Source organism: Sinocyclocheilus rhinocerous, unplaced genomic scaffold (assembly GCF_001515625.1).
Source record: "Sinocyclocheilus rhinocerous isolate Xijiao unplaced genomic scaffold, SAMN03320098_v1.1 scaffold200, whole genome shotgun sequence".
Lineage (NCBI taxonomy): Eukaryota > Metazoa > Chordata > Actinopteri > Cypriniformes > Cyprinidae > Sinocyclocheilus > Sinocyclocheilus rhinocerous.
The window spans coordinates 1,217,455-1,236,127 of record NW_015641014.1 but is presented as its reverse complement, the minus strand read 5'-3'; the positions used below and the strand labels follow the sequence as shown (position 1 = coordinate 1,236,127).

The window sequence follows — 18,673 nt, the reverse complement described above, 5'->3', positions numbered from 1 at the left end:
TGGTAGACTGAGTTTAATGTAATGAGGTTGGAGCACTTTTATGACCTCATGTGTATTATAGTTTGCATGGCTGAGAGAAAGTAGGTCTCAGTTTTTGTCGTGGACATCGGTCACCCGGTTGGGTTTGTAAACGGCTTTTGTTTTAGGAAAGTACAACAAGTCTGACATTGTTCTCTGAAAGTGTATTTTGGCTGAACATTGAGTATGTTTGTAACAAAACATACGAGTTGAGATTGTTTTTATTCGGCAGCATTACCCCTAAAATAAAAAAAGCAAGGGGAATGTACCAATTTAGCATTTGCCTGACAATGTTTTTTTCTTTTTGTAAGTACGATGTATAACTCAGCTGTGTGACTTCACCTGTGACCTGTTTTGTTGAATAATCCTGTGCAATATTTAAAGGCAGTTCTCATGTCGTTTTAACTGTTACCCGCTGACATAGTTATGAAATCAGTCTCGGTAGACTCATCTGGCACTTTCTTTATTGTAATCCTATGGATGAAAAATAAATCTGAAACGGACAATTTGAACCCAGATGTATGTATACTTGGGTTAACAATAAATAGTGTTGAAAATTATGTGTTTGATGGACTTTTTAGGATTTTCATATAACACAAATATTTATTGATATGGGTCGGGAGCATTTTTAGTACCCTCAGTAAACTTGAATTGACATAACATTTTGATTGTAAAATACATGTTTATAAAATACATGTTTTGTGTGTACAAATGTTAAATTAAAAGGCTCTTATCTAACTACATATATATATATATACTGTATATATATTTAAATCTTTTTATTTAAATGTTAATCGACTTAAAGTTAGTAAAAACATTTATCTTTATCTTGATGTAAGTTATAGTTGTTCAGATAACCATATTAATAACACAACGTGTCTACATGTGTCATAATTTATGTAATATTGCCACTTTAGCTATGTTCAGCGCTACCTCACCCACAACATGTTTTCCTAAAGCTCCAAAATATTTTTGTTGCACCCCATAGTTACGGTTGCCTTGGCGCATTCACTCAGAACAATGCTTGGAAATGTAGTTTATTTCCAGAAAATTCAAAAGTGGGTCAACAGCTGTTGTCTCGTCTAAAACTACAAGTCCCATAATGCACCGGGGCTCAGTTTTTTCCGCGGCCGGGTTGGTTGGTTCATGGTGCCACTGTGAGGGACATTGGATGACTTTGTGCCGTGTTTAGCCGGGGTATTCGCCTTAGCTCATTCATTTTGACAGGGGAAGAGATCGTCAACGCGATGGAGGCTCTTATTCCTGTCATTAACAAACTCCAGGATGTTTTTAACACAGTCGGGGCGGATGTTATCCAGCTGCCTCAGATTGCAGTGGTGGGAACGCAGGTAATGTTTTAGTTGCGGTTTCCATTCAGATTGAAACAGGTCTGTGGCAGTGTCTCGAAACCTAGTGAGGTACCTACGTAGACAGCATGTTTGGGCGCCAAAGTTCGGAATGGTATCTAAAGTTCGAGTGCGCCTGTGAAGCCCCCTAGCTAGGCAGTTCACTTGTTTTGAAACACAGCCTAGTATTAGCTACATTTATTTATTTATTGTTGCGACATTTTTTATATAATGTTACACATGGCAAGGTCAACGACAAATAAACGAATGTTGCATTAAATGTACCGGAAATTAAGACTACAATCAAAATCTGCAGCGAGCTTTAAAATAATGTTATCAGCGCTGTCCAGCTAACTAGCGTGCTAACGCAAGTCTTCGCTTGTTTCCTGATTCCTATTTGAATAATTGACTTCACAGGCATATTATGTGAAAATTCCTACTATTAGGTTAGGAATGTGTTTATGTTTTAACAGTATCAGCAATATCACAAAGTGAGTTTTAGGGTTGTATTGATCTGAGTACAGTAGCTAACACATGAAGAGATGCGCCATAGTCGGTCTGAACTTGACAGTTCTGGCAGCATGTTTGGACTGGACAGCTGCAGTACTCGCTGTACATGAAGGGCAAAATGGATAGAGCAGAACTAAGGTAAAAAAGATTGTGGATCTTTTCCATTCTGATATTACACAAGATATCTGCATCATTTCGTTATGGAAGTATTGCATACTTAATAGTATTGTGATAGACCTTTAATGGATGACTCATGAAGAAGAAGAGTTTCTTAAGGTATAATAAGTTTAACGAGTCTTAAAGCAAGGACTTTCATTGACCGCTTAAGAGGATATGGCTGTCTGTGTGCCCAAGAAAGTGTCTTAACCCTGTAAAGTCTGACATATGAAATAAAAATAAAGTTTGCATGTGTATTTCATTTTTTGTATAATATCGGCTTTTATGGCTCATATAGTGGTAATATGAAGCTCACATTTGAGGAGGAAAAAAAACTTCAATTTTATCCAGAGGCCCAAACTGAGCAAATATTCAATTTAATGCTGATCTTATTATTTATATAGCTAAAAAATAGTGATGAGATTGAAATGAGATTATTTAAAACCGTATAACAGACTATTAAAATGCATAACAATATCAGTTGTCACACGTTTTCTCCCAATAATATGTCTTAGTAAGATGATATTTAAATGCTTGGTTTAATAATTAAAGCTGTAGTTTTTATTGTGGGGGCAAAACATAATGCAATGCAATACAACGATGATTAAGGGATGAAAAGATAAATGTTTCGAAACTTACCAGCAGGTGTGTTGAGGCAAGTTGGAGCTAAACTCTGCAGGACACCGGCCCTCCAGGACCGAGTTTGGGCACCCCTGATCTAGTTCATAAGAATCCATAGATTAAGCTTTTAGCATGGGCGTCTCTGCTTTTGTGTGGTTTTGGCTACTCTAGAGTCCTATAAAGACTGCATTGCTGCAGGCTAACCCTCTGTCATCTCTCTTTAAACACAGACCCCAATGTGTGGAACAATGGGCGCCTTTACAAAGGTCTCCTTTTCCTTGCTCCTTGCCCTTTTGCTTGTGTTGAGCAGCTTTGTGCTTTTCCTCATCCTGCTTCCATTATTTGATTATAAGCTTTGGTTACGCTGCCAATGCAATGGCTTAGCTTAAACAACCCAAGACTGAAGAATTTAGTGTACAATCCAGTTTCAGTTTCAGATTTGAAGTGGTGAGTATGAGCGATTTGGGACTCTGAATGTCTGTTTACTTACTAATAACTCTCTAACAGTCATCAATTGTTATTTAAATGTCACCATGTAGTGAAGATTCAAAGTCTTTATTAGGACAGTGTGTGTGTATGAATAAGCTAGTTATGCTGTGCTACCCACAATGCACTGCGCTTGGCCTTTGTTTTGTAGCAGTTTTTGTTTAATTTGCTGTACTGGTGCTTTTGAAAAATGTTGTTGTGGAACAAAAGCCTATCCTACTTAGCAGAGTAAACTCTCCGAAGAAAGTAAAAGTTATGTGACCTAGTATTGTGTCACTGATAATGTCATTGTCAATGTTGTTTCCCACAGGAGTGGATGGAGAAGAGTGGGGGAAATTTCTACACACCAAAAACAAGGTATGGAAAGCAGTACAACAGATATTCAGACAAAGAATTCACAGTCAGCTTCATAACAAACATGTGTGACCCTTTGAATTTTTTTAGGCGTCCATTATGAACAATCAATTGCATGGATAGTTTATATTTATAAACATTTTTTCTCATGAAAAATTTCCACCTAAATCACATACACTCATGAATTTGTTCTTAAGGTTGTTCTAAGGTTAATGAATTGGGAGTATTCCAATTCCATATAAGGGAATTTCACACAAACCTGTCACTCTTGGCAAAAACTGATTACTGGTGCTTTTATTAGCCAGCTGTACAGTACATTTAAGATTAAGATAATGTTCTTTTTAGCAACATCATATGACCCCTTTAAGTAAAATTTAACATGTTTATAAGGCCAATAAGTATTTTGTGTTCAAATGGTTTCAGTTGTTACTTCTTGATAAATTTCGTATTAAGTACCAATTTTAGTACCAAATTTTAGTAAGTTATTGATGATTCATGATTTAAAATTAAGTGTGTTTAAGATTGAATATTTAAGATTAAGTATCTGTATAACTGTGTGTGTGTGTGTGTATATATATAATTTAATCATAACATGTTTGTAAGACCTCCAAGAGCATGTGATATTTTTGTGTACATTTGGTTTTTGTTGTTCCTGTTTTTTGGTAATTTTGACATATTTTACAAAAGTTATTGATGAATTATCATGAAAATGTTAGATGCAAATATCACAAAGAAATTTGTGTATGCATAGTTAATGAATGAGACCCAGTGTCTCAAGATGAGTTTAAAATGGGATCATCCAAATCTCTATATAGCTTACCTCACATTTGAGTAAAGGTGGAAAAATTCCTTACATCAAAGAGACACTGCATAGTGTTGTTTTATTAAGTCATTCTGGCTGTCAGACACATTTATGTGCTACAAACAACAGTGCAGTGAGTTTGTTTGGTTTTATAGTTTGATGATGAACAGATGAAGAAGAACAAGCCCTTTAATTCCTATTGGTCTAAATGATCACAGGAGATATTTTCAGTGTGGTCTTGAGTCCAGATACATGCTTTGTGTTCACTTCATGTAAAATTAATGCCATTCCTTTGGTGTGTTTTTCTCTTTAATTTTATGGAAGTTAGAGTCTTTGTGAAGTGAGATATCATGATTGTTAATTTTGTGTCTCTGCCTTTTAGATCTACACAGATTTTGATGAAATCAGGCAAGAAATTGAAAATGAAACCGAAAGAGTTTCTGGAAATAACAAGGTAAGGAAGAGTCCTTAAATTAACTAAATCAGATGATGGTTTATTTTTTAAACCTGTATGTGCGCTACCGTTTACAAGTAATGGGGTCAGTAAGATTTTTTTTACAATGATGCATTAAATTAATAAAAATATCAATTAAAGGGGTGGTTCATTGCGATTTTACTTTTTTAACGTTAGTTAGTGTGTAATGTTGCTGTTTGAGCATAAACAATATCTGCAAAGTTACGAAGCTGAAAGTTCAATGCAAACGGAGATATCGTCTTTTAAAATTCTGGCAGTTTAATGCATACAAAAACGGCTGGTAGGGATTACAACAAGTTACTTCCCGGGTTCGTGACATCACAAACCCAGATAAACCCCGCCCTCGGGAAAAGGCAGCAAAGGGGGCGAGGCCATGCTGCGCTGCTTTAGAGAAGAGGAAGAGAAAACTAGAGGTGCACGTAAAAAATCTATTTATATATGAATCGCGATTCTGTCTTGTTAACACATGTTAGACTGCACCCCATAAACACAATCAAGCCTAGGAAAAAAAAACAGTGAACCACCCCTTTAAGTAAAGGTATTATAATTTTACAAAAGATTTCTGTTTAAAATAAATGCTGTTCCTTTCAACTATTTAGAATCCAGGAAAACATTTTACCACAGTTTCCACAAAAATATTAAGCAGCACAACTGTTTTTAACATTGATAATAATAAGAAATGTTTCTTGAGCAACAAATCAGCATATTAGAATGATTTCTGACGGATCATGTGACACTGAAGACTGGAGTAATGATGCTGAAAATTAAGCGTTACCATTACAGGAATAAATTACATTTTTAAAATGAATTAAAATGGATTTGAATCAAATGAATTGAAGTTATTTTAAATTTAATGATATTTTTCAATATTTGTGTTTTTACTTTTTGATCCAATAAATGCAGCCTTAATGAACATAAGAGACTTGTTTCAAAAACATGAAAAAATCTTACCAACCCCAAACTTTTGAACTGTAGTGCAATTTCTATTGACATCGGCAGTTTAACAAATACAGAACGTTGTGTCATTGTTTCACAGGGGATCAGTGATGAGCCAATTCACCTGAAAATCTTCTCACCACATGTTGTCAATCTCACGCTGGTGGATCTGCCTGGCATCACAAAGGTGTTTTATTCAGTAGCTTAGCGTGACCTGTTTGAATATTCCTTTTGTGTATTATTTTTTTATGCTGACACTGATATATTCATGTTCAGGTCCCGGTGGGAGACCAGCCTAAAGATATCGAGCTGCAGATCCGCGAGCTGATCTTAAAATACATCAGCAATCCCAACTGCATCATTTTAGCTGTCACTGCAGCGAACACGGACATGGCCACCTCTGAAGCTCTGAAAGTGGCCCGTGAGGTGGATCCAGACGGTCAGCATACTAAAGTTTATTTTGGTCTGCTTGTGTATTTGTTGTTTTGCACACAATGTCTGTACCTTTCAGTTTGTGTGATGTGATGTTTTTCCACATAGCTGTGTGATGCAGATTTTTTTTAAAATCTTTTTTAAAAATTTTAAATTTTTCACAGCATTTTAATTTTTTTCTTTTCTGCTTTCAGGTCGCAGAACACTGGCTGTAGTGACTAAACTAGATCTGATGGATGCTGGTACTGATGCAATGGATGTTCTCATGGGCAGAGTCATTCCTGTCAAACTAGGACTGATTGGAGTGGTCAACAGGTACAAAAAAATAACAGTGGTAGTTAAAACCATGACGACGAATTATTTGGCCAAGAGGCTGAATGTAGAGGATGAATAATAATGGTCCGAGAACTGAGCCCTGAGGAACACCCTGTTTGAGCAAGACCGTGGGAGATTTGGAATTGTTTAATGTTCTGAATAAGATCGAAACAGTCCAGTACAGTCAATAGTTGAGCAGTATTAGAGCAAACAGTGTCAACATGGATGTTAAAATCACCAAGATAACCTGGGACGACACAGCACAGACTAACGCTAGTAATTGACTGAGTTCTGAGAAGAATTCAGTTTGCTGCTTGGGTGGTCTATAAATTAATATAACTATGACGGGACGTTTTAAACCAACCTTCATAAGCATAAACTCAAATGTCGTAGTATTATGAAAATCCAGTTGGGTAAGTTCTATGGAGTCACGATAAATGACTGCAAGACCACCCCCTTTGCCAGTTGTACGAGGTTTAGACAGATATTGATATCCGGTCGGGGTAAGCAAATTTAGATGCAAATAGTCATATGGTGATTGCCAAGTCTCGGTAAGAAATAACATATCCAGGTTATTGTCAATAATTAGTTCGTTTATATAGGAACCTTTATCAGAAATGGAGCGACAATTAAGAAGAGCACAGTGTTTCTCCACAATGCTTCCATTGGAGGTAACGTTATCCATGGAGTCAATCCTAGTAGTGTTGACAAGTGTTCGCGGTGTTCGACAGTTCCTTTGAGACATTTTTTTTTTTAAATGTCTTAATACAGGAGTCAGCTGGATATCAATAATAAGAAAAGTGTGGCAGACTCCATCCGTGATGAGCATGCCTTCCTGCAGAAGAAATACCCCTCCCTCGCCAACAGAAATGGAACCAAGTATCTCGCCAGAACATTAAATAGGTGAGAGTTTAAGCTTGAAACATCATATTTCATTAATTTTGCTGAGCATATCTGCTTTTTGAAGTATTAAAATCCTATTTTTTCCCCACCAGGTTATTGATGCATCACATTAGGGACTGTCTACCAGAGCTGAAGACACGTATCAATGTTTTAGCAGCTCAGTATCAGTCCCTGCTCAGCAGCTACGGCGAGCCGGTAGAGGATATGAGCTCCACCCTGCTGCAGCTCATCACAAAGTTCGCCACTGAGTACTGCAACACTATTGAAGGAACGGCCAAATACATTGAAACTGCTGAACTGTTAGTTCCTCTTTTCTTCCAGTCACTCAAATAAAGCCGTTTGATTTGCTATATACTCTACGATTCAAAAGTTTAGGCTTGGTACAATTTTTTTAAATGTTTTTGAAAAAGTCTCTTATGCTCGTCAAGGCTTTTATATGATCAAAAATACATTAAAAACAGTATTATTATGAAATATTATTACAATTTAAAATAACTTTTCTTTTTTTAATATATTTCAAAATGTAATTTTGATCAGTTGATCAATTTAATGCATCCTTGCTGAATAAAAGTATTGATTTCTTTCAAATAAAAAAATCTTGCTGATCCCAAACTAGGTGGTGTTAGTGCTAACCATAGTTGTTTGTTCTAATATTTTTAGGTGTGGTGGTGCAAGAATTTGTTATATTTTTCATGAGACGTTTGGTAGGACACTGGAGTCGGTCGATCCTCTTGGAGGACTTACAACCATAGATGTCCTCACAGCTATTAGGAACGCTACAGTAGGTTTTGCAATGAATATTTGACTCTAGCATCCTTTTTATAATTTGAATTTAGTCCCGTCTGTACTTGTATGGATATAAAATAGAGACCGCAGCCAGCTGTGCTCTGCATTGAGCTGCAGGTTTCTATTTTAGCAAAACTCCTTTGAGGAACCTTTCATTATTAGAGTGATTTAAAGAGGCTCTTGTATAACACTGTAGAGCTAGATAGTATGAGGTGTATATTTCTGTAGTTTGTAATGTAGATGTTGTGTGTTTCCTCAGGGTCCCCGTCCTGCGCTGTTCGTGCCTGAGGTGTCGTTTGAGCTGCTGGTGAAGAGGCAGGTGAAGCGTCTGGAGGAGCCCAGTCTGCGCTGTGTGGAGCTGGTGCATGAAGAGATGCAGAGGATCATTCAGCACTGCAGCAACTACAGCACTCAGGTAGACTGATCGATTGTTGGTCTGCATATACATGTTCTTCTTTGCCTGTTGCATCATGTCTCACTTTTTTCCCCACAAAAAAACTGTTTTTCCACTGTTATACAGTACATCAGTTAAGGCCTGTTCATGCTAAGAACAATAACTGAATAGCAAAGTCAACATCATGAATATAATAATAATGACACCAAGGAACAATGTCATTGGAATCACTTTCAGTGTTGTTTTTCCAACTAATGAACAATAAAACCATTGATAAACATTCCTCTGACTCTAAAGAGCTTAAGCAATATAACTGCAGCGCTTAGCATAAACAGAATGTTGGTGTGGAATGGATGCTAATAGAGTTAGGGTTACACCGTGTCTACACCGGACGCGTGTTATTATTATTTTATAATTATTATGTTTAATTTGATATATATTATAGTAATTATACTAAGCTGATTATATGGAAGCCTGTTTCCGCCTTGAAAATCATTTGAAATTTGTGTCAGTACATCATAAATAGAACGCGGCAGGCGTTTACTGCCAGGGATTTGTCGTGTCACGCCGCATCACTGATTATAATGGGTTCTATAGTATTTTGTCGCGCTGCGCCCTTCGCGTCCGGTGTAGACACAGTGTTATAGGTGTGAATGGGCCTTTAGTGATGGCCAAGGCAATATTTGCTCATATTGAGATTAACGCTATTGCGAATAACTGTTTGATTGGCCGATTAAAAAAAAAAACTACCTTCCTACGTACCACCTAGTGTCAGTTTTTGAATTTTGAGTTAATACTGTGTCAATTTAAAGGACGTGTTGATATTAAATGTATCGATTTTGTGTGCTTATTTTGCGTATTTTACATGTAGTTTTAATTTAGTAATTATTATGTGCAAAATTAAATGTTTATTGTACAACTATTTTCTCTTGAACGTTTCATATCTGTATATGCTACATATTTACATCCAACACTCAAATATAATTTCTGATACTTAAAGTGATTAGATTAGTTTTAAAAAAAGAAATGTATTTTTTAAGTTATTGTTTTTATTTGTGTTTATTAGTTATTATATTATATTCAATTCTGACTTTTTTTCTCAGAATTGCGTGATATAAACTCGCAGTTGTTAGTTAAAAAGTCATAATTGTGAGATATAAACTCGCAATTCTGAGAACATATCAGTCTTTTTCCCTCCCTCAAAATTGGACTTTAACTCGCAATTGCGTGTTTATATCTCACAATTCTGTGAAAAAAAGTCAGAATTGTGAGAGAAAAAGTCGCAATAACCTTGTTTTTTTTTTATTCAGTGGCTGAAACGGGCTTCCATATGATTATGAAGCTAAAGAGTACAAAATTAAATGTTTATTAAACAGATTTTACTTTTCTTATCCAACATTTTCTTCATCCAATAGTCAAATATAATTGCTGGTAGTTAAATGATTAGATGGTTTTATCAGCATTGTTTGAATTTCTTTTTGCGATTTTATTTTATTGACGTTTCTTTCCTAGGAGTTGCTTAGGTTTCCAAAGCTCCACGATGCCATAGTAGAAGTGGTCACTTCTCTTCTCAGGAAGAGGCTACCAGTCACCAATGAGATGGTTTGTTTTAGTTTTTTTCTCTCATGCTTTTTATGTGCATGATGTGTATCTTCTCTAAATGAGTGTTTACGCTGTGCTCCAGGTTCACAATCTTGTGGCGATTGAGTTGGCTTATATCAACACCAAACACCCAGACTTCGCAGATGCCTGTGGGCTCATGAACAACAACATTGAGGTTTACAGATTTTTTAATGACGATTTAATTTTGATTTACGACCGAAATGCATTGATTAGAACATATTTCAGTGTAAAGTCTATTCTTGTTGTCTTCGTAACAGGAGCAGAGGCGTAACCGAATGAGAGAGCTTCCCTCAGCAGTGTCCCGTGATAAGGTATCATGTTAAATCATCAGGGGATATATTGTATATTTTTCACACGAAAACGTGACAGCCTGCTATTTGCAATGTTCTTTTGTTCTCTTTTCCTCTCTAGAAATTCTAGAAAGTCTCTAGAATTAGTTCAAAACCTGCTGCCTTCCTCTCTAGCTGACTAGTCTCTTCTTTTCCTGTCTCTCTTTGTAGTCCTTAAAAGGTCCTGGTGGGCAGTTAGTGTCTCCCACCGAGCAGCCGCCTGCTGAGGGCGATGGCCCTAAGGTGTGTGGCACCCCCTGTGTGTAGGGGCAAAGCCAATCTGATGATTTTACTCATCAGGATCTTCTCAAACTTCTGTTGTGTGTTTGCTGTGTTGATATTAAGGTTGATTTTGAAGACCCTGGACAACTGCTGCTGTTTTTTGCAGTATCTTTTCAGTTTAAGGCCGAAATTGGTGTTTTATGTGTGAACCGTTGTGTGCAAACTTTAAGTTTGAAGCCTAAAAACAATATGTAAAACCCCAATGGACTGCATGGGAAGGTGCATGAATCACTAGTGGCTGACTGTTCAGTCCTGTGGTGGTGTTCTTGTCTGTGCGTGTCAGATGGCTGGAGGAGCTCAGGGGGAGCAGGAAGGAGGATCTGGGACTTGGAGAGGCATGTTGAAGAAAGGAGACGAAGGCCAGGGCGAAGACAAGACTAAACCACAGAGCTCCGTCCTCGCCAGCCCTCAGAAAGGATACGCAGTGAACCTGCTTGATGTGGTGAGTCCATAAAACACAAATACATTTGATTGTGCCACAGAAATGACTTAAAACGAGTAAATTAACACTCTTTGAGAGCTGTTTGCTAACACGGTCACAATGAATTAGTGTTGATTTGTTCTGATCTTCGGACAGCCTGTGCCGGTCGCCCGGAAACTGTCTGCTCGTGAACAGAGGGACTGCGAGGTCATCGAGAGGCTCATCAAGTCGTATTTCCTCATTGTCCGTAAAAACATCCAGGACAGGTAGATGCCACGTGAATCAGTTTCTGGTTTCATGTTTTAAGCAGATTGCTCATTCTGTTTCTCTGTCTCTGCAGTGTACCAAAGGCTGTGATGCACTTCCTGGTTAACCATGTGAAGGACAGCTTACAGAGCGAGTTAGTGGGGCAGCTGTATAAACCCGCCCTGCTGGACGACCTCCTCACAGAGTCAGAGGACATGGCCCAGCGCCGCAATGAAGCCGCAGATATGCTGAAGGTAACGGCAGCAGTAATAATCTGTATAATTAGTAATAACTTATATTAAAGTAAAAATGTTTGTAATTCTATGAATTTACAATAATAAATATATATTAGTCTAACATGTTTAGTAATATAGTCGTTACATTTATATTAATAATACTACTAGTAATTTACTATTAAACAATATTAATGAAATTATAATTAACAATGTATAATTAGTAATAATAATGTATATTAAAGAAAAATGTGTTGTAATGGAGAGTAGCCTTTACAATAACATTTAATTGTTAATTATATATATATATATGTATATAAGTAACAATAATGTATATTAATTAGCCTTTACATGAATATTAATTTAATAATGCTACAAATAATCCATCGTTATTTAAGATTAAATAATAGTATTAAATAATTATTTAATATTATATTATTAGTTATTTTGTATTAATATAAAATGTGTAGTAATGCAGAGTAGCCTTTACATTACAATAATATTAATTGTTAATAATAATGTATTATTATGTAATAATTATATATAAATAAAATTAGTAATAATAATGCATATTAATGTGAAAATTATTAGTAATGCAGAGTAGTCTTTACATTAATTTTATTTAATAATGCTACAAATAATGCATCATTATTTAAGACTAAACCATAGTATTAAACATTTAATGATATATAATAAGTAATTTATGTTCATATAAAATGTGTAGTAATGCAGAGTATCCTTTAATATGAATTGTATTTTATAATACTACTACTACGAATTATTACTATATAATGTATATTAATAATAATATGTATATTAATGTAAAATGTAAAGTAATGCAGAGTTGCCTTTACATTAATAGTAATTAATTGTAATAATGATTATAAATTATTTAATAATTATAATATATATAATTTGCAATAATTATGCATAGTGATAATGTATATTCATGAAAAAATGGTTAGTAATGCAGAGTATCTTTTTCATTAATATTATTTGTTAATCATGAATATTTCTTTATTATTATTAATTATATAGTATTAAATAATAGCATTATATTTTTTCATTATTTCTATCATTACTTATTCTTTTTAATTAATTAAAACAATTAATATTAATGTAGAGGCTAATTTAAACTTTTTTTTATAATTTTAAATTATTGTATTGTGTTTTATCATGTTATATGATGAGCAATTTTCAACTCGTTTAAAACTTATATCCTCTCCTCTACCCCTAGGCCTTGCAGAAAGCCAGTCATGTGATCGCTGAGATCCGAGAAACACACCTGTGGTGAAGTCCAGCTGATGTACAGCCCCTCTCCCTTTCACTCGAACCCTGCGGTCTGCATCAGCCTCGTCTCTCTTCTGTCTGGATTTCACAGACAGCCAACTTGAAAAATGCACTGGTGTCAGTTAGTGTGTATTGAATATAATTTTATGTACTCAACGGACTCTTCTTTAAATACACTGAGGGCAGCACATATCAGTTCTAGGGCTGCACGATAAATATCGCATGATATTTAACGCACATCTCGTCAGTAAAGCCGGTTCTGTAATCATTAACTACACAGAGCCGTTGTTCACTGACAAGCTGCGCAAAACCACGATCATATTTTGCACGTTTGCGCAGCTTGTCAATGAACAACGGCTCTGTGTAGTTAATGCTGCTCCATGTGAAAGCACGCACGTGTAGAGATTTACGCTGATTACAGAACCGGCTTTACTGACGAGATACGTGTTAAATATCGTGCGATATTTATCGTGCAGCCCTAATCACTTCACACCTGCACACGTCCCATTCTGTGATCTCTCTCATGTATGTAAGCAGATACATAATGTGCGCTGCAGATAATGTGTGGCCTGTTAAAGGACTGTGTGTCCCTGATCTAGCCTAAATTAAAGGTAGTGATACAAACAAATTAAAGGGTTTGTCATGATGTTGTGGCTTCATTTGCAACTTTTGGTATGATTGGACATTTGCGGAAGTGCTCTCAGAAATAATTTAATGTATTTCTGTTCGATATAGCCATCAACTTCGGATTATATTGACAATTTTGCAGGATCACACAAAAAAAATTTCTGAAAATAATTACAAGGGCTACCAAGATAAAGTGAGAAGCATTTGACTGGTCATGTGATCTCAACTTGGTGGCCCCTATATAAGGGTGACATGCTCAATGTAAATAAATCCCCTTTTATTAGACTGTTGATAGTGACTACATGATTTGAAACATAAGCAGCACTCATCTCTTTTGTGTGAATGTATAAAACTTTTTTAATAAAACCAAAATTACTAGATGCACCTTTAATTTCATAGTGTTGTTTGTTCATTTTTCCATTTTTGGTCATATAAAATGAATGGTGAGGCAAACTTTTGATTAATGTAGTTTAATTCAATGTTAGTGTTTTTATCTGCACCTATAATTTTCACACATAACCGTTCATTTTATGGTGTACTGCAACTATATTATATTTACTGTTACATATTAATAATAATACAATATGTTGCTGATATAATTTAATAAACAGACTAAATATTTTTATTTGATTAAATAATATAAACATAAATGGAGTACACTGAAACTAACAGTAAGTCCTAATATTTACTCATGGCAAAAATAAGCAAGTGTGTACAGCCAGAGCATTTTTATATGTTCTGAATAATGACTTAAATAACTTCAAACAAAACTAATGCAGGAGGACCGAAATTCCTCTCATATGTGCTGTCAACATCTATCTCAGCCTTCCTCCCATCTTGCCTTTGCCGCGTCCCTTGGCACTAAGAGAGAAAAGCAAGAGGTTAAAATTAGTTTTTGGCCTTACATCTGAACATGGTTCAACACTCTAAGTGGTTAGTGAGATTTCAAGCTTGTGATTTATACCTCTGGTGATCCTGGACGCGGGCAAGGAGTTGATTTATCTGAGAGACGGAAACGTGACAGTTAAGTGCTAACAGGATACAGTGATAATGAACACAACCTAATTACCTCAGACAACACTCCAGCTGTTCAACGTGAACTGGATTTTGTTAAACTGTCAATGACTCAAAAATTGGGTCTGGCAGAAGCTCCGTAACGTCTCAAAAGCAACTTGAAAGTAAGCAAAGGAAGTTGTCACTTACATCGTATTTCTGGTGTTTCAGTTTCTCGTTTAGATCGTACTTTTCTGCTTCCAGCTGCATCAACCACTGCCACAATTCATTGGCTTTATCACTGCAACCAGAGACACAAATGGTAATATTGACACAGAACGCGTTCTGGCGTTCCACTGGGTTGTTTTTAAATTCTTTTTCATCGCCTAGTTGCAGTTAAAGTTCGAAAACCGCGTTTCGAGACGTTCTTTTCCCGTTCATCTCGTTTTTGAACGCAAGAAAGCGTTCAGTGCGAATGGCCACTATTACTACAAGTGTTTTTGTGTGTGTGTGTGTTTTTGTTTTTTTCATTTGATAGCCTACTAGTTGTGTAGGTTCTACTGTAATAGTAACCATTTCGTAAAACGCGTTTCAAGACGATGTTCTTTTCTATTAGCGTTTTTAAACGCAAGAACAAGTGTGAATGGCCCAAATTATTAGAAATTATCTTAAATGTTTGACTTGTAGTTTTTACTGTAATAGTCACTAGGCCACTGATTGGTGGTAAAGGTCAACTATTAACCAGTGCCAATAATATGCATATAAATAATATGTGCCCATATATAAAAGCTTTTGTACTTGAGTTTGTCGTCACTCAGATGATCAATGCTCAGTGGTTTTCGGCGATCAGCCAGGATCTTCTTCTTTTTCTCTCTTTCGGTCTGTTTCTTTGCACCTTTGCGTCCTTCGCCCTTTAGTTCAGCAATAATTATAATATTAATGAAAGAGACTGCACAGCATTATCATGTAACTTCAAATATTTCGACGTTTACAGTGTTTATATGTTGGTAAACACTGACCCTTTGCTGTGTGCCACCATACTGATGGGTCATATTAGTAAGAGCTTTCTTCTTCTTGGCATCTTCATCCTGCTTCTTTCTCTGCTCTTCCAGCTCCTTCCTCTCTCTCTCTTCCTGTCAACAATTCAGATGGTAGGTTTCATCTCTGTTATAAGCCTGTAGTTCATCGTTTCACTTCAATGGCTGGGCAAAAAAATCAGTTAAATCTAAATTGAAAGTTTTGTAGAAATTATCCAGTAGCATGTAAAATGCATTTGTTTGACTATACAAGGAGAATTTTGTTAACATCCTCAACAAATGTGATTTAAAGGTGTAAATTCAGGACTAGTTTGGTGTCATTGGTGGAAGGTGTTCCAGTAGGCAGCTGGTGTAGTTTAGCAGGTGTCTGAGCAGAAGATGGCAGGCGTTGACAGTCAGAATGTGACAGGAACTCACGGTGAGTCTGGCCTGTCGCTCTTTCTCTCTCTCTGCTCTTTTTTGCTGCTGCTCGGCTCTCTCCGCTCGCCTCTTCTCCTGTTCAAACACATATTTACATACTTATGCTCGTAAGTTTATGTACCTCTTGCAGGATCTGCAAGATGTTGATCTTGTTTAAAATAAAAATTAGAATACCTCTTATCGACTTTTATATTTAACAAAATTTTTAAAAAAGGATGCAAACCTATAAGAATTACTGTCTACGCAAGACATTTACATCAGCAATAAACAACATTTATGAGGAAGCACTCACAATTCTGTTGACCAGAGCAATGAGTTCCTCTTCATCTTTCTGTCTCTGGAGGAAATGAGCCTCTATAAGAGACTGTAGTTCTGCTAAATCCTTCTCCTGACGCTTTTTTTGGATGTCCTGCCACACACACACACACACAATTGATACAGGTTACAGGTGGTCTAAAAACAAGAGAGGTGTGTGTTTAAAGAGAAAAATCTCCTACTTACATCAAAATCTACTTTGTCTCCCTCTGGAATTTTTGGTGGTTGGATATTTGATAGATATCTGAAGATAAAAGATTGAGCCTTTAAAAAAAGTTTTATTCTGGCTATATAATTATAGGCTCTGTACAAGAGAACAATGGGACTTACTTTGGTTTGGACTTTGGGTCATCTACTGTAATTGGAGAAAGAGGTGTTTTTAACCGCAAGTGAATAGAATAGTAACAATAAATCATTTTTTAATGTTATTAAAATAATACGAATTAGTATAGGCAGTATCAAATTGCCAAATGCATTTTTCACTAATTTTGCTCAAATAAGGTGTATTCTGTTTGTTGGTAATTATACTTGGTGCAAACAATATATGCCAATGTAAATGTATGTAAATAGCCACTGGCATTATAATAAATAGCTAAATAAATTAATGTTAAATTAAAATATTAAAATATACAATACCTTCCTCCCTTTTATAAAATGAGATCAAACACAAACAAAGAGACAAAAGATTTGTAAGTGAAAATATGATGCATTTTTATCATAATAAATCATGCATAAATCATGCAAATAAATTATAAAGTATTGCAAACTTTGGAGTAAAAGACTGTTACTCACTGAACTCCCTCATCCATCACATCTTCTGTGTCAGACATGACTATAAACTACGTCAAAGATTACATGCAGGATACATTAGAAACATTGTTAAATGCAACACCAATACCAAAATACATCCTGTTCATTATTCCTACAAGGCAGGGATTTGGTAGGAATAGATAACTCTTACCTGGGTTGTGTGTGGATCTCAGAGATCTCAGGAGCCGCTCTCTTTTAGAGCGCAGTGTTAGAGCAGCGGGCCTCAGTCTCAAGGCTAACATACTAACACACCACGTGATCACAATGGCCTCTCATTGGCGTGCACTGAAAGCCTTCGTCTATTGTTAGACTGTCAGATGCATTTCAGTAAAGTTCTAAAACCAAACATTCTCTATGACCTGCCTTGTTTTACCACCCCATGAAACCCAATCCATTCAAAGAAAGAAGCAGACAGCTTGTCTCAAATAACAATGAGTGCAGTACAGGAAACACACAGAGGCAATGTGTGCATGTATCACTACTTTACTGTGAAAGCTTGTTTGACAATACAACAATTGTACAGTTGCTGAGATCATCACTGATAGTCTGAACTGTTATAGTAGGAAATACTTGATTGATATTTTGAAAGAGTTGAACTATATTACTACCAAAATGATTTATAATGCTATACCAGTAAGATTGTTAAGATGTAGTGTTTGTAGCATGACTTTGAGACTCCCAAGTGCAAAGCATATGATTGAAAGTCATAAGGCAAAAGCAGTATTAGCAAAGCAACATGTTATAAAGCATTACATCATGAGTGCAAAATCAACAGGACATCTGAATCCCCATGCACATGAAACTTCAGAGGGAGAATAGGAAGTTTTACTTTTTTTTCTTAAAATTTACATTTTTAATAATGCCATAATCAAGGCTATAGATGCAGTCTAAAGAAAGATGCAGTCAAATTTAGTGTTGTTTGGCAAATATTCATGAACAAAATCCTGCCTTTTCATTAGGATTCCATGCAATCTGGAAGTTCGCTTAAGAGCGAAAGATTGACCCACACAGATTTTACTTGGTTTGAAAGTGACTTCTGCATGAACCGTGCTTAATACATGTTTACACTATTGACAAAAGACAATTTTGTTAATGCTACTGCATCTGTTTTAATGGTTACTGGTAGCTGTAATTGTATTATAATTGTTTATTATAATTTTATTTTCTGATGTAATAAAAAAGTAAATTGTTTATATAATTCAATAAGAAAATGAGATTTAATAAAAAAAGTTTTCATCTTATGGGATTCCGGACAGTAGGGACAAAATAATGCTAAATGCAAATAATAAAATTCAACTATATAATCATGCATAGTTATGAGAGCAAAATAAATAAGTGTATCAATGTTTAAAAGATAAGTGAAAACACTTTCCACTTAAACACTTGCGTCCAATCAAACTCTATAGTGTGTTGGTGTAAATCCACCTGTCACTTTTTAATAATGTTTGATATTAAAGGGATAGTTCACCCAAAAATGAAAATGAATTACTCACCCTCATGTCGTTCAAGGCCC

At 35.7% G+C, this 18,673-nt stretch overlaps 2 protein-coding genes across 2 annotated transcripts; one reads left to right on the top strand and one right to left on the bottom strand.

Moving 5' to 3' along the window:
• The first annotated feature begins 1,141 nt into the window (after nucleotides 1-1,141).
• Nucleotides 1,142-13,153, top strand: LOC107753652 (dynamin-1-like protein). The gene is made up of 20 exons (XM_016569858.1): nucleotides 1,142-1,367; nucleotides 1,936-2,012; nucleotides 2,850-2,917; nucleotides 3,448-3,494; nucleotides 4,676-4,747; nucleotides 5,805-5,891; nucleotides 5,981-6,143; nucleotides 6,331-6,451; nucleotides 7,223-7,354; nucleotides 7,447-7,653; nucleotides 8,015-8,135; nucleotides 8,400-8,555; nucleotides 10,047-10,136; nucleotides 10,219-10,311; nucleotides 10,415-10,468; nucleotides 10,658-10,729; nucleotides 11,052-11,210; nucleotides 11,346-11,455; nucleotides 11,530-11,689; nucleotides 12,906-13,153. The coding sequence occupies exons 1-20, from the start codon at nucleotides 1,266-1,268 to the stop codon at nucleotides 12,960-12,962; spliced, it is 2,148 nt and encodes a 715-aa protein (XP_016425344.1). The 5' UTR covers nucleotides 1,142-1,265; the 3' UTR covers nucleotides 12,963-13,153.
• A 1,184-nt stretch (nucleotides 13,154-14,337) lies between these two features.
• On the bottom strand, nucleotides 14,338-17,424 carry LOC107753573 (troponin T, cardiac muscle isoforms-like). Its single transcript, XM_016569746.1, has 12 exons — nucleotides 17,312-17,424; nucleotides 17,143-17,189; nucleotides 16,987-16,994; nucleotides 16,681-16,705; nucleotides 16,537-16,594; nucleotides 16,328-16,444; nucleotides 16,033-16,110; nucleotides 15,598-15,711; nucleotides 15,377-15,489; nucleotides 14,789-14,879; nucleotides 14,550-14,587; nucleotides 14,338-14,446 (listed from the first exon to the last, which is right to left on the bottom strand). Exons 2-12 carry the CDS (start codon nucleotides 17,178-17,180, stop codon nucleotides 14,401-14,403), a joined length of 726 nt encoding a protein of 241 aa, XP_016425232.1. The 5' UTR covers nucleotides 17,181-17,189; nucleotides 17,312-17,424; the 3' UTR covers nucleotides 14,338-14,400.
• Nucleotides 17,425-18,673: the final 1,249 nt, after the last annotated feature.

Bases quoted from the DNA above. Each gene is read 5' to 3' on its own strand.
- LOC107753573 (XM_016569746.1), bottom strand. From the start codon at position 17,180: ATGTCTGACACAGAAGATGTGATGGATGAGGGAGTTCA. The intron at 16,595-16,680 runs GTAAGTCCCATT...TTTTATCTTCAG, and splicing joins GACCCAAAGTCCAAACCAAA to ATATCTATCAAATATCCAAC. The intron at 16,111-16,327 runs GTGAGTGCTTCC...GTGTTTGAACAG, and splicing joins TTGCTCTGGTCAACAGAATT to GAGAAGAGGCGAGCGGAGAG.
- LOC107753652 (XM_016569858.1), top strand. From the start codon at position 1,266: ATGGAGGCTCTTATTCCTGTCATTAACAAACTCCAGGATGTTTTTAAC. The intron at 5,892-5,980 runs GTGTTTTATTCA...ATTCATGTTCAG, and splicing joins ATCTGCCTGGCATCACAAAG to GTCCCGGTGGGAGACCAGCC. The intron at 8,556-10,046 runs GTAGACTGATCG...TTTCTTTCCTAG, and splicing joins GCAGCAACTACAGCACTCAG to GAGTTGCTTAGGTTTCCAAA.